The sequence below is a fragment of the Geotrypetes seraphini genome, chromosome 9 (assembly GCF_902459505.1).
Source record: "Geotrypetes seraphini chromosome 9, aGeoSer1.1, whole genome shotgun sequence".
Lineage (NCBI taxonomy): Eukaryota > Metazoa > Chordata > Amphibia > Gymnophiona > Dermophiidae > Geotrypetes > Geotrypetes seraphini.
In genome coordinates, this window is record NC_047092.1 from 21731813 (window position 1) to 21746595 (window position 14783).

The window sequence follows — 14783 nt, forward strand, 5'->3', positions numbered from 1 at the left end:
CAGACTGGGTAGCTAGGTGTCCCCGAGAGGCTGATCCAGCTAGCAGCAGTCTTCCACTGTGCAATTCCGCATCTTCTTCCAGGCAGAGGACCCACCAAGTGGGAACTTCCGGCACTGAGCATCTAAAGCAGTGGTTCCCAACCCTGTCCTGTTGGACCACCAGGCCAGTCAGGTTTTCAGGATAACCCTAATAAATATGCATGAGAGAGATTTGCATATAATGGAGGTGCCAGGCAAGCAAATCTGCTCCATGCATATTCATTAGTGCTACCCTGAAAACCCGACTGGCCTGGTGTTCCTCCAGGACAAGGTTGGGAACCACTGCTCTAAAGAATAATAATAATAATAACTTTATTCTTATATACCGCCAACAATCTTGCGACTTCTAAAGAACGCTGAACAAAAAAATATCTGAAAATAATAAAACCGCAAAGCAGGACAGAAACACTTCTGAACAACTTGCTTGAAGAAAGCAAACTGAGGGGGCAGGAGCAGCTCCCTGAGAAGGAGGTGGAGTTGGAAAACATGATTAACCGTTTTCTGCAAGCAACTTGCTGGTTCAGATACAAGACCCTAGCGTTCAGCACCGCTAGACACATTGCACTAGAAATATGGTTTTGAATCTGGTCTTATTTTACCCTTTAAGCCAGTGATTCTTAATCTTTTTGAGTCACGGACCCCTCTAAGAATCTGAAAGATATGGACCCCCCTTCCCCAGAAATATTCACATAAACACAATTTTGCATGCAATGAATATAATGTACTTTATTTAATCGCAATTTAATTGTTTTGTATATATATATATATATATATATATATATATATATATATATATATATATATATATATGACAAAACACAAGGTATTATTATACTTTAAAAGTAAACAATCTAAAAAACACTCCTTTTTATGCAAAAAGTAATAGCCACTCATTATAATTATGAAATTTAGCAAATTAAAACAGATCTACTATTACTATGTTTTCTACTATCATTACTACTACATCTACTCTCTCATTATCTGTGAGAAAAATCAACAGTACCGGGCTGTACAGGGAATTCACAGCTTCTGACTTTTAGGGACTAATAGCAAGGTAAGTCTCAGAGATTACATATTTGAAAGAATCAAAAAATGCAAAGATACATGTACACCAAGTCTTTCAGTACTAACTAAGATTCCATGTAGAGAAGGAATTAAAAGCCCCAATCACAGCAATCCTAGAAACTAGATATACCATGTTATAAGAGAAACTCAAATATTAAGCCTGTTAATCAGGATACTATAATACTTCTCACCTGTCAGCCCCCACCAAGTTGGACAGCGGCTGGTAAGTTTCACCACACCTGAAGCAAACATGAGACGAAATAAAAGCCAGCGCACCAGCCAGAAAGTAACACCATCGTGGTGTCTGAAGATGGAGCGCCGTTTGAACAAATGGAAAGGAGCAACCAGGAATGCGAGAAACCCAGATTCCAACAGCAGATTGTCCCTAGAACATGAAATATTAACACAGAATAAAATAGGAAAAATTATGTTACTTGCTCATTTTCTTTCCTTTAGACCAGGCAGATGAATCCAGAGACTAGTGGGATAGCGTACTTCTACCAGCAGATGGAGACAGAGAACTGATTTGCAGGTGCTCCTCTTGGATGGAACTCCTCTTATCCAATTAGTATCACTCTTTGCCAAAGCATCAGAAATAAGCAAACTGCACAAATAAAAAAAAACCCTTATTTCCCCATAAACAATGACAAACAGAAAACACCAGAAACAAAGCCAACTACCAACTGTAACACTAAATCTGAATGCCCTTCGAGGGACACAACAGCAGATATTAACGAAATCAAGATCCTTAGTCTTCCTCCCGGAAGGGAGAGAGACTGATTGAAAGGTCAAGTCAACCTTAGGAAGAAACGAAGGAACTGTCCGAACTGAGACCCCCTGATTCTGTGAAGCATAAGAACAGATCTCTACACAATAAAGCTTGCAACTCTGACACCCGTTGAGCTGACACCATGGCTACTAAAAAGACCATTTTTAAGATGACATCCTTAATCATGGCCTTTTGCAAAGGCTCAAAGGAAGATCCCTTGTAAGCTATGAAGTAGAGAATGACACGGGGAAAAAATCTGTCCCCGTCACTGGACCATCGTCCCCTTCACTGCCCCCCCCTTCACCATCCCGTCCCCGCAGCATCCACCCTTCCCTCTCGCCACCTCACTGCCCTTCGGCACCCCCTTCGCGGCACATTTTAAGGTTTGAGTAGCTTGTTGAAAGCTGGAGTGTTTACGCAGTCGCGAGCGTGTGGGCGGAAGCTTCTCCTCTGACTCTCTCTTCCCCATTTCCCAGTGTCTTCTCCCCGTTCTCTCTTCCCCATTTCCCAGCGTCTTTTCCCCACTCATCAGCGTCTTCTCCCTATGCTCTCTTCACCATTTCCCTGTGTCTTCTCCCCTCTTTTTCTTCCCCAGTTCCCTTCAGGCTGCTTCAGCGTCTTCTCCTCTTCATCCCCCCACCCCCAGCACCCTTCACGCGGTCCAGCAGCAACCTCCTGCCGGCCAGCTGTGCATCTCCCTCCTTCTCTTCCCCTTACCTTCTCTTTGTGGTGATTTCACGTTGTATTGCAGCTGGAGCCTAGAAGTCACGTTGCGTTGGCTGCTGGAAAAGTCTCCTCCGATGAAACCGGAAACATGAAGTTGCATCAGAGGAGAGACTTTTCCAGCAGCCACGTGACTTCAAGGCTCCGGCTGCAATACAAAGCGAAATCGCCACAAAGAGAAGGTAAGGGAAAGGGAGGGAGATGCACGGCCGCCCAACGGGAGAGAGGAGGCTGCCGGACCAGATGCTTGTTCACCATGCGTGCTCACTCCTTTAACTGTGGAGACAAGACCATTCACCGCTCCACGGGGCGGTGAATGACCTTGCCCCCACACTTGCGGTGACCTTTTTTTTGGTCACTGTTTTGGCGGGTTACCCGCGGCTAGCAGCGGGCAACAACCACCGTGTCATTCTTTACTATGAAGTACCTGCTTTAGATTCCAATCTGGACAAAGATGTTGAACCCCCTTCAGGAACTGGACCACATGTGGCTGAGAAGCCAAGGAAGAGCAAGATACCCTGTCTCTAACAAGCAATAGCTGCCACTTGCACCTTAAGGGAATTATACGCCAATCCCTTGGACACGCCATCGCTTGTTGCAGATTCTAACTTGTAACCTTCTCGAATAATGTCCAAAACCCACTGATCAGATGTGATCTTGGCCCACTCTGCCAGGAAGAGAGACAGCCGTCGCCCAATAGAATCTGTGGAGGGAGCCGAGATCCCTTTATTGTGAGGCTCACAAGGCATGGGGACGGACTGGCTGGGAGGCAGAAGTTTGGAATGATAGAAACATTGAAACATGATGGCAGATAAAAGCCAAATGGCCCATCCACAGTAACCATTATCTCTTTCTCGCTCCGAGAGATCCCACGTGCCTATCCCAGGCCCTTTTGAATTCAGTCTGTCTCCACCACCTCTTTTGGGAGACTGTTCCGTGCATCTACCAGCCTTTCTGTAAAAAAATATTTCCTCAGATTACTCCGGAGCCCATCACCTCTTAACTTCATCCTATGCCCTCTCATTGCAGTTTCCTTCCAAATGAAAGAGTAACATAACATAGTAACATACATAGTAGATGACGGCAGATAAAGACCTGAATGGTCCATCCAGTCTGCCCAACCTGATTCAATTTAAATTTTTTTTATTTTATTTTTTTAATTTTTCTTCTTAGCTATTTCTGGGCAAGAATCCAAAGCTTTACCCAGTACTGTGCTTGGGTTCCAACTGCCAAAATCTCTGTTAAGACTTACTCCAGCCCATCTACACCCTCCCAGCCATTGAAGCCCTCCCCTGCCCATCCTCCACCAAATGGCCTCCACAGACACAGACCGTGCAAGTCTGCTCAGTAACTGGCCTAGTTCAATATTTAATATTATTTTCTGAGACTCGACTCATGCGAATTTAGCATTTACATTATTTAGGTATTTAAACGTCTCCATCATATCTGCCCTCTCCCGCCTTTCCTCTGAAGTACACAGATTGAGATCTTTAAGTCTGTCCCCATACGCCTTACGACGAAGACCACACACCATTTTAGTAGCCTTCCTTTGGACCGACTCCATCCTTTTTATATCTTTTTGAAGGTGTGGCCTCCAGAATTGTACACAATATTCTATATGAGGTCTCACCAAAGTGTTATACAGGGTAATCAATACCTCCTTTTTCCTACTGGCCATACCTCTCCCTATGCAACTTAACATCCTTCTAGCTTTCGCCGTCACCTTTTCAACCTGTTTGGCCACCTTAAGATCATCACATACAATCACACCGAAGTCCCGGTCTTCTGTCGTGCACATAAGTTCTTCACCCCCACTGATAACATCCCTTTCCTCAGAGCGATCTCCATTGATCACTACCCTCTGTCGCCTTCCACTTAACTAGTTCTTGACCCAGCCTGTCACTTTTGTACCCATCCCGAGGGCACTCAGTTTATTTATTAGTCATCTGTGTGGAACACTGTCAAAGGGTTTGCTAAAATCTAAATACAGCACATCTAGAACACATTCTCTATCCAATTCTCTGGTCACCCAAAGAAATTGATCAGACCTACCTCTAGTGAATCCACAGGATTACAGAAACTTGATCATTCTCCGTTTTAAAAGTGTTTCCATTAATTTGCTTACCACAGAAGTCAGACTTACCGGCCTGTAATTCCCTACTTCTTCCTTACTTCCACGTTTGCAGAGAAGGACCACATCCACCTTTCCCCAGTCCTCCAGTACCATCCCTGACTCTAGAGACTTGTTGAAAAGGTCAGTCAGTGGAGCTACCAGAACTTCCCTAAGTTCCTTCAGCACCCTCGGATGTACACCATCCAGCCCCATCGCTTTGTCTACCTTTATTTTAGCTAGCTCCTCACGAACACAACCCTTTGAAAATCGAACAAGGTATATTACTTCCTCATCCCTATTCTTCTGAGAAAACTTTGGTTTGGAATTGTAAGAGGGTTTACCCAGCCTATAATGCTCAATATCCCTGAAAAAGGTACGGGCAGGTGGAGTCTTAAAGGAACCCTTAGGTTTGTCCTCCGGCAGCTGCTGAGACTTGGAATCGCCAAAATCCTTAACCAACTTCTCCAAGTCCTCTCCAAATAATAAGCAGCCCTTAAAAGGTAGCCTTACCAGCTATTGTTTAGAGGCAGCATCTGCCGCCCAATGGTGAAGCTATAATGATCTCCGAGAAACCATAATAAGGGACATCTGTTTATCCAAGGCACGAATGATACCAAACAAAGCATCTGCCAGGTACGCCAGACCTGTCTCAACATCTGGGAACTCTGGAGGAAGATGACTCTACCATCCCCATCCGTAATCTGCTGAATCCATTGAAGACAAGCGCATGCTGCATAAGAACTACACACCACAGTTTGCGAAATTAAAGCTGTAACCTCAAAGGATAACTTCATAGAGGCCTCCAACTTTATATCCTGGGTATCCTTTAACCCTTCCCTCTATGGGTAAAGTGGTTTTCTTGGTGATAGCAGCCACCAGAGCATCCACATTTGGGAGCTTAAACTTTTCTAACTCATCCTGAGCCACAGGATATAACTAGCTACCTCATTGCTTTAGCCACCCGGAGACCTGCCTCTGGAATGGCCCACTGTACCAAAATGAGCTCCTGCATGGCTTCATGGACAGGGAATGTCTTGGGAGATCAAATTGCTAAAACCTGTCACTTCCTCCTCTATAATAGTAGCAAAGTTCAACCTCTCTTCGCTGAGTACACTACCAAAACCCTTATCCATGCTCTTATTACCTCTCGTTAGACTACTGCAACGTAGTTCTCTTAGGTCTTCTGCTCAATCATCTCTCTCCCCTTCAATCCATTCAAAATGCTGCTGCATGACTCTATTCCACAAAAGCCACCACTCACGTTACCCCTCTCCTCAAATCACTTCATTGGCTCCTCCATCTGTTTCCGAATGCAGTTTAAATGCCTCTTACTGACTTTCAAGTGCATTCACTCTGTAGCCCCTCAATATCTCTCCTCACTTATCTCCCTCTATGCTCCCCCTCGTAAATGCCATTCATAGGGTAAGTTACTCTTATCTGTACCATTCTCCTCTACTACCAACTCCAAACTTAGTATCTTCTTTTTTGCCGTGCCATAGACCTGCCAGAGTCAATAAATCTTGCTCTGTCTCTAGTGGTATTCAAATCCAAGCTAAAAGCCCATTTTTTTGAAGTTGCTTTCAACTCTGACTCCCACACACTTTACCCATCGTTTCATTCCTTTTGCTAAAAACACTCCAATCCCAAGATGTTCTTTCTGCCTGTCTAAATTAGATTATAAGCTCTTCTGAGCAGGGACCGTCTATTGAATGTACAGCGCTGCATATGCCTTTCAGCACTATAGAAATGATAAAGAGTAGTAGTAGTAGGGTTAGGAGCCGTAGATAACCGAGGGTCATTCTGAGAAATATTGAGACTCTTCAGTTTTAGAAATAAAGCTGGTCAATTCCTCCCTATGGCAAAGGTACAGCACCGTGAGATTATCTGGCTCCCCTACCAGTACCTCTCCCAAATCCTGCATGTCAACATTATCCGATAACCTGGGAAAGACAGGGAGCACTGAGCTCAAAATTGGGTTCTCCTCAGCCATGAAGACCACCTTGTGGTGTTTAGCCCCCTGCTGACACTGTCCAGAGCTAAGAGAAGGATGGCTAGCAATGGGTTGAGAAGAGTCCCCTGCTAAACCAGTTGCAGGCTGAGCAGGCTTAGAGCCTTGAGGCAAAAATGCTCTGTGAAACAACAGCACAAATTCTGGAGAAAAGAAATTTGCTGACTGAGCTCCAGGCATCCCCTGTATCACCATTGAATCTAAATGTCAAGAAAACTCAACCGCTGAGTCATCCATCTAATCCCCCAGAGAAGAGGCTTGGGACATGATGGGAGCCACTGAGGGGGAAGGTGAACGTGCGTCAACTGCATGGGAAAAGGACGCGCCCTCTGACGCCATGATGGACTCCTTGGTGCAGCCGGCAGCACATACCTCGGATGGAGTTCGCCGCTTCCCACAGAGTGAACACCTCTTAACTGCTTCTGCCACCATAAAAACACCCTGAAAACAAAACCGCGGTAATAAAAAAATTTAAAGAAATACACATCACTTACACGCCTGGGTCTGCTGGCAGAGGAATTCAGTTCCTGTGCACGATGATAGTTGCATTTGTGCAGGAAAGGACAGTGCAATAACTGCCTTTCCAAAGCTGGTCTCTTTTACTCCTTTTTATTTTTTAACATGAGAAAGAAGAAATTAGTCAGAGACACAAAGAACCCCTCAATCACAGGGTAGGGAAGGGACCTGGGCGGGGGAGGGGGGGAGGCCCAGGTCTAGTCCCTAAAGCTGGCACCGCTCAGCCAGGCACCCCAATATTCAACTGAAGCAGAAACAACAAGAGTTAAGAGCTATTTCATCTGAAGAAGCCAGGAGCTAGAAGAATGTCATCCATCCGCCTGCTGGAGATAGAGCACACTAATTGGCCAGGAGGAGTTCCATATAAGAGAGCACCTGCAAATCAGTTCTCTCTATCTCCTCCTGCTGATAGATGCGCGCTATCCCACTAGTCTCTGGATTCATCTGCTGCTGGTGCTAAGAAAGGGACATATTTTATACCATGCTGCAGACACAATGAACTCACAAAACTATATTAATGAATTAAAAGTAAGAAATATACAACATTCATTGGGTAATGGCACACTACTCAGCTCACAGAGGCAATTTCATTAAATCATATAGGCTGGTAAAAATAATTCAGTCAATGTGATACTTGGGCTGGCTTAACCCTTTCAGGACCATAAGGATCGTAGGCCAATTTTTGTGGTTTTGACGACATTTTTATGGTAAAAAGGGCTTGCAGATGCCAAAAAATTGATTTTTTTTGTGAAATATCATTATTTTTATTTAAAAAAATCACACTTCTGGCTTATGGACAGTGTGGCAAGTGAATCTTCTCGTCAATCTGGCAACGACGCTAATGAATGAATGTCGGAACCAGTTTGTTTACATAAAGGCAGTATCCTATGGAATCCGTACATATCAAATTTAGAACTGTAGACTATCCCAATCAAAATTGATAGGATTTTAAAGTTATGGGACAAATAGGTCCCTTGGTCCTGAAAGGGTTAATCCACCACTGGCAGCGTTGTGCAGTTGAAGTGTCAAACTAGTGATATGGGTATGATTAAGTCTGCTTTCTGCTCTATGGCCTGATTAAGGATGTTGAACCAATGGGAAGACAAATCTCAGTCATACAGGCCAGCTGAAACTAGACTTGTTGGGGAGGAAGGGCCATCATTGGCAGGGGGGGGGGGTACCTTTTTTCTTATGGGACAGATATTTTGCGTGTGAAAACCCCCCCCCGAAAACAGACTGACCTGGGGTTGATGCTTTTAAGGCTTGTTTCTGTAATATCTTTATGGTAACACAGTTACTGACAGGTCTAAACTGTCTGTTTTTTTCTGACAATTAAAACCCATGTTTTATTTTTTTGCATAGCCAAGCAATGTTAGTGCATCAATCGCTTGGCTACTTTGCATGGGGTTTTAGCTAATTTGCATGTCTGGATCGGAAAATGGGCGATTAAGAGGAAAAACAAGCGGTGAGCCATTTTGAGAATTGGGTCAGTAAAAGCAATTGTCGCTAAAGCTGTGAAAACAGGTTTAGCGACGATCGCTGACTTTGGTGCATCTAGCCCCATTTCACCTAACCCTCCATTGCCCCAGGTACAAAATAAGTGCCTATATAATGTGTGAACTGCTTCGACTGTAACCACAAAGAGTTGGTATGAAGTCCCTTTCTTACTTACCACTGAAAGTACAAGAACACCTGCCCAACCTAGAGAAAGCAAAAAGGGAATCATGTAAGATAGCAGCATTATAAGGAGAATTAATATTTTTCTATTCACTGTGAGTCCTTGTTTTTTGCCCTGGGATTTCATTTGCCTAGATAGCATGATTTCCCAATATCCTCAAGGCTTTGTAATACTGCAGTGTTGGTCAGGAGGCCAGTGTCCGGGGTCAGAGTTCTTCTGTAGTGCCAGCCATCAGAATTTGTCAGAAATCCCAATCATGGCTGAGGAGTACAACCAACCAGGGTAATGGATAAGGAGCTCATCTCACTTCTGAATTGTTGATAAGACTTACTACAGCTTCCTTGGGCACGGATTTGATGAAAAGTCTACAAACTGTAAAAGGATAGGGAGTCAGCAAACTAGCGGAGGTGGGGGTCAGGCTATCCGGGGGTTTGTGGCTGAGGCAACTTTAACACATGTGTATAGGCAGACATGTTGGTCATTTTGGGTTGTTAAAAGTCAACGCTAGATTTTGTGCATCCTTAGGCGATGTTAGGGCACCAGTTGGACTGCTCGTTTTAATATTAATGACCTCGTTTGCACAGCAGAGTCGGAGGCTGCAACAAACATACATAAAATCCTGTGGTGAGCTATTGTGTGCATCATTCGGTAAATTACTTCAATGCTAAACCAGTTCAAACTGGTTTAGTGACGATCGTTAAATGCACGGTGAGTTTAGTGCATCCAGGCCATTTGTTACCAGCATAGGGGTACGGGCACACATGGGGTCTTCCAAGCATCTGCAGGATTACCCCATAGTGGTGTTATGGTAATGCTAAAGCATTATAACAGCTGGCATAATATTTTCAATTTTAAAATGTTCCTTTTGCTTCTAGCCCAGCCATTGCGACAAGTCCTTTACTAGGACAAGATTTAAGCTGAAGTCACTACTTCAAAAGGTACAAACAAGTATGTACCTGGTTATGGTTCACCTGTAGTTAACAAGTAATATACTTATCTAGTTACAAATTTGCATGGTTATTTAAAGCAGACTACTTTGAGACTCCCACTGCCTGGCAGGCTGTGCCAGTTCTGATTTAATGAGAAGTCTGTAAAGTCATACCTGAATAATTAAGAAGCCGTTTACTATACACTTCTCCCTCGGCATTCGCGGGAGATAGTGGCAGAGCCGGACCGGGAAAAATCGCCCACCCCCGCCTCCCTCCCAGCATGCTGGCCTTACCTGGTGGCCTAGCGGGCTTTCGGGGCAGAAGCGATCTTCCTATGCTCCTGCCCTGTGCAGATCGCCAATAGGAAATGATTGACGTGAGTTCCCGTAGTCTCTTTGCTTGTCTTACTCCTATAGCCCTCAAGTTTAGTGCTCCCACAAAACATATTTGGCCTTCAAGATGTGCTTTTGATTCTGGCACCACATCTTTGTTTTTACAGTCCATCACTCTTCAATCAATACTGTTAACACTACAGTGACAGATCGACAAGAATGGCCAGCTGCAGCCTGCAAGCCAGATCAGGCCTGCTGGTGCTGAAATTCTGGACTGCTGCCCATCATTAAATTTTGTTAAGAGATGCAGCCTGTCGACACTATTAGTCACCTGATCTGTCATACCAGCTCTACAGCTATCTGCTGCGATTGCATTACCCGGGTCCGAATGTCCATTTTTAAATTAGGTGCATCGTTAAAAGAAGAGAGGCTCAAGGCCTTGGATGATGACAGCAGAGGAACGGACATGATCTCTTGCTCCCCAGATTAAGGAAGGAGCAAGCACTCCTGTTCTACAGATTTGATAGGTCCAACATGAGTCAGAGACGTATTGCTCCAGGAAACAGCAGACGATAAAAACTGGAAATGCTGTATTCTCCTGGTACCATCAGCAGGTTGGGGGAGGAGACTGGTGAGAGATGGAGAAAGGAGCAAAAATGGATAGAGGGAGCTGATGGTGGGAAAATGAAAAATACCTAGTGTACCTAAATGTAACTCATCTTGAGCTGCTACTTAAAAAGATGTGAGCAAAATCAAAATAGTTAAAAGCACTAGGTAGCTGTTGACAACCACCACTAGCATCAATGCTTACCACTTGATCTTTTTGAAAAGCTATTCTTTCCTTAGGATGCAACACCCATATTGGGAATGGAAGTTCTAATCTGTGAATCCCTCGCGAGTCTGGTTGCTAGGAGACCTTAGGATCATTTTTAGAAATTGGGACAGAGTATACTTTTGGGGGGGGGGGGGGGAAATGCCATCTATTAAATGTCTTTGAACTAAAGTATTTAGCTAAAGATTATAAAGTGGTTTGAAAAGGTACATGACTATATCTGAACAAAGACTAAGGGCTCCTTTTACGAAGGTGCGCCAGCGTTTTTAGTGCACGCACTAAACTCTACCGCCTGCTCAAAAGGAGGTGGCAGCGGCTAGCGTGCGCGGCAATTTAGCATGCGCTATTCCGCGCACCTGGGATTGTTCTCCCTTGAGAAAAGGAGACTGCGAAGGGATATGATCGAGACCTTCAAAATACTGAAAGGAATCGACAAAACAGAGCAGGAAAAAAAAAAATTATTTACAATGTCCAATGTGACACGGACAAGAGGACATGGACTGAAGCTAAGGGGGGGACAAGTCCAGGACAAATATCAGGAAGTTCTGCTTCATGTAACGAGTGGTGGACACCTGGAATGCTCTCCCAGAGGAGGTTATTGCAGAATCCACCGTTCTAGGATTCAAAAGCAAACTAGATGCACATCTCCTTACGAGAGGCATAGAGGGATCTGGGTAACTAAAATTACGTTTGGCTGGGCCTCCGCGTGTGCAGATCGCCGGACTTGATGGACCGAAGGTCTGATCCGGAGATGGCGGTTCTTATGTTCTTATGAATAGCAGGATTCCGGAATCCCAGAGAGTAGCAACATTCCAGAGCTGAGATTGTGACATAGATAAGAGGACATGGACTGAAGCTAAGGGGGGGACAAGTCCAAGACAAATATCAGGAAGTTCTGCTTCATGCAACGAGGGGTGGACACCTGGAATGCTCTCCCAGAGGAGGTTATTGTGGAATCCACCATTTTAGGATTTAAAAGCAAATTAAAAGCACATCTCCTTACGAGAGGCATAGAGGGATATGGGTGACTAAAATTACGCCAGGTGTACACCTGGCAGGGCCTCCGCGTGTGTGGATCGCCGGACTTGATAGACCGAAGGTCTGATCCGGAGATGGCGCTTCTTATGTTCATAAAAGGAGCCCTAAGTTTGCTTCTATATCAGGTGTTGATAGCTCATTACCTTTACACCTATTGGTATGTGTCATGTTAGGATAAAAACTTGTTTTGAAAAATCTTGCACTGTAACGATAACTACGGCAAATTGCAACCTGTAATCTGTATATTGATATTAGATCCCCTTGCATGTGTCGAGATGGGATAAAAACTTGTATCGTAAAACTTGTACTGTAATTATGGCGGATCATAACCCAATAACTGTATATTATATACATTTTAACCTGTAACCCGTTTTGAGCTCTTTGGAGAGAATGGGATAAATAAATATTTAAACATTTTCCCATTCATATAATTTTTTTTTAATGTATATACATTTTTCAAAGGAAATATGGAATTGTATTCTAAGATCCAGGACAGAAAAAGTTTACTTAGTTTGTATATAGTACACAATAGGCGTGATAGTTACTTGCTCTCTTTACCAGTTTCATACTCCTTGGAAAAGCTGGAGAAGTTATTACTGCCAAGAAGAATCATCTAAGTTTAACAATTCCCTAAATATTAGGAAACAAAACAAAAAGAACAACAAAAAAGATACCCAACACATAAGCCTTCTGCCTATACCTGGTAGAGTGAAAGATAGAAAATCCAGAGAAGCAGGAACACTATGCTGTCTCTTAGGGACTCCATCACCATAGCACCAAAAGCTAACACGGTCCCCAACAGGCAAATAAGTTCCATACTCTGTTCTGTGTCCAGACCCAGCCGGGGACCAAGCCACAGCAGTGTTGGAGACTCCTTCAGCTGCTCCAACAAACTTGACCCTGTGTATTTCAGCACCTTCCTGGCTGGCAAAATGCCATTTTTTCCATAGAGGCCTGTAAAAAAAGTGACAGAATGCACAAAAGCTATGATAAAATGTACGACTTCTCCTGGTGGATTATTAAACTTTGCAGGGTATAGTAGAATGGTTTACAATTTGAACACAGTAAGAGTGGAGATTTCTACAGGCTACATTCTGCTTTTTACTGTGAAGCTAAGATGAATTTCATCATATTTTTCTAAGTGATTGAATTGACTTTCATCCAATGAACTGTTATTACCACATTCATTCAATGAATTGTTATTACCACCTAGTCCATTAACTTTTTTAGTAAACACTTTATTTATGAACTTGCACGAGGAAGGAATTGATTTTTTCACTAGACACTTTGATGAACTTTTTTTCCACTTTGCTTATACTTTCTTTATATATTTTTTACCTAGGGCATTATCTTATTAACTTTTTGATATACAGTTTTTAAACTTTGCACAGGCACTTTACAGCCATTGACACTTTAATTTTTACGCCTTGGGAGATTATTTGCTCTATCCCAGGAGTGAATGGTTGAAAGGCATTTATTCATTTATGTTTGGGCTTTTTTCACATTCAATAAAGGACAACATGATGTATGAGGCAGTCTTTATCTAGACTTCTGTCTGGTTGATGCTAGTCATCAGTAAAGTCACTGCCTGAGCCTTAATTCTGACTCTTTGAAAATACTCATTCATTCTCTCGTTATATCGAAATTAGATTATTGCAACGCATTGTTTAAGGGTATTGCACAAAAGGAAATCAAACGTTTACAGATCATACAAAATACAGCTATCAGACTTATCACAAAAGCTAAAAAATTTGATCATATAACTCCTCTTCTTAAAGAAGCCCATTGGCTCCCAGTGGCCCACAGAATAATCTATAAACTTTGCTTACTCACATTTAAATCCCTTCTATTTAAAACTCCGGCTTTTATTCATAAATTATTAATCCCTTATTCCTCTAATAGAACTTTAAGATCAGATGAACAGCACTTATTAACAATTCCCTCGCTAAAAATAATCAATACGCGTCGACAGTATATCTTTTCAGTCACAGCGCCCCAAACCTGGAATTCTCTCCCCAATTATCTACGTGAAGAACTTAACTTGGAAAAATTTAAAATTAAACTAAAAACTTTTTTATTTAACGACGCCTTTATTTAATACTATTTGGTCTCATTTAATATATTTTTACAAGTCTTGGAACCAATTCTTTTCTCTTTTCTATAACATTTTTTCAATTATCCCCCCTCTTATCTCACCCATATGTGTTTTCCTTTATTTGTTTCCCACTCTGCTCAAATATATTGTAATTTCTCCCCCTACTTATCCTAATGTTTCCAGTTTATCTCGTAACTGTCCATGTCTTGTTTGTTTTTAATTATTTTTAAAACTTCTTTTATATTGTAATTTTAATCATGTGTTAATCGCTTTGAAACTGATAAAGCGATCAATCAAATATATATTAAACTTGAAACTTAATCTCACTTTGTGTGCTATTCGAACGGCTCATACTGATGTCCATTGTATATAAAGGGCTTATGTATTATAGGCCTGCCCAACATTACTAAATTCTATTTCTATTTTACTTTTTCCTTTCAATCTTTCCCTTCTGGAAGAATTCTTATTGCGAGCCAATTCCCCCTTTTTTGGTATTTAGGTTGGACTTTATTGGCTTCTGAGTCCTCAGGGTTTCAGCGGTTTAGTTTTTGTTTTTTTTATGATGGATAAGAAACAGCAGAGAAACCTATGCCACTTGCTCAGACCCCCCCCCCCCCATGCTGCATAATCCATGTAGATTCAAAAT

The 14783-nt window shown here is 42.7% G+C and overlaps 1 protein-coding gene across 2 annotated transcripts in view; it reads right to left on the minus strand.

Annotated features, from left to right (window-relative positions):
* Nucleotides 1–14783, minus strand: part of LMF2 (lipase maturation factor 2) — a 60900-nt gene that overhangs the window by 29136 nt on the left and 16981 nt on the right. For both annotated transcript variants that reach the window (XM_033958144.1, XM_033958143.1), the window contains exons 2-4: nucleotides 12743–12996; nucleotides 8906–8934; nucleotides 1296–1489 (exon numbers count right to left, since the gene is read on the minus strand). In XM_033958144.1, the coding sequence (XP_033814035.1) occupies nucleotides 1296–1489; nucleotides 8906–8934; nucleotides 12743–12859 (340 nt within the window). In that variant the 5' untranslated portion in view covers nucleotides 12860–12996. The remainder of the gene's footprint in view (nucleotides 1–1295; nucleotides 1490–8905; nucleotides 8935–12742; nucleotides 12997–14783) is intronic.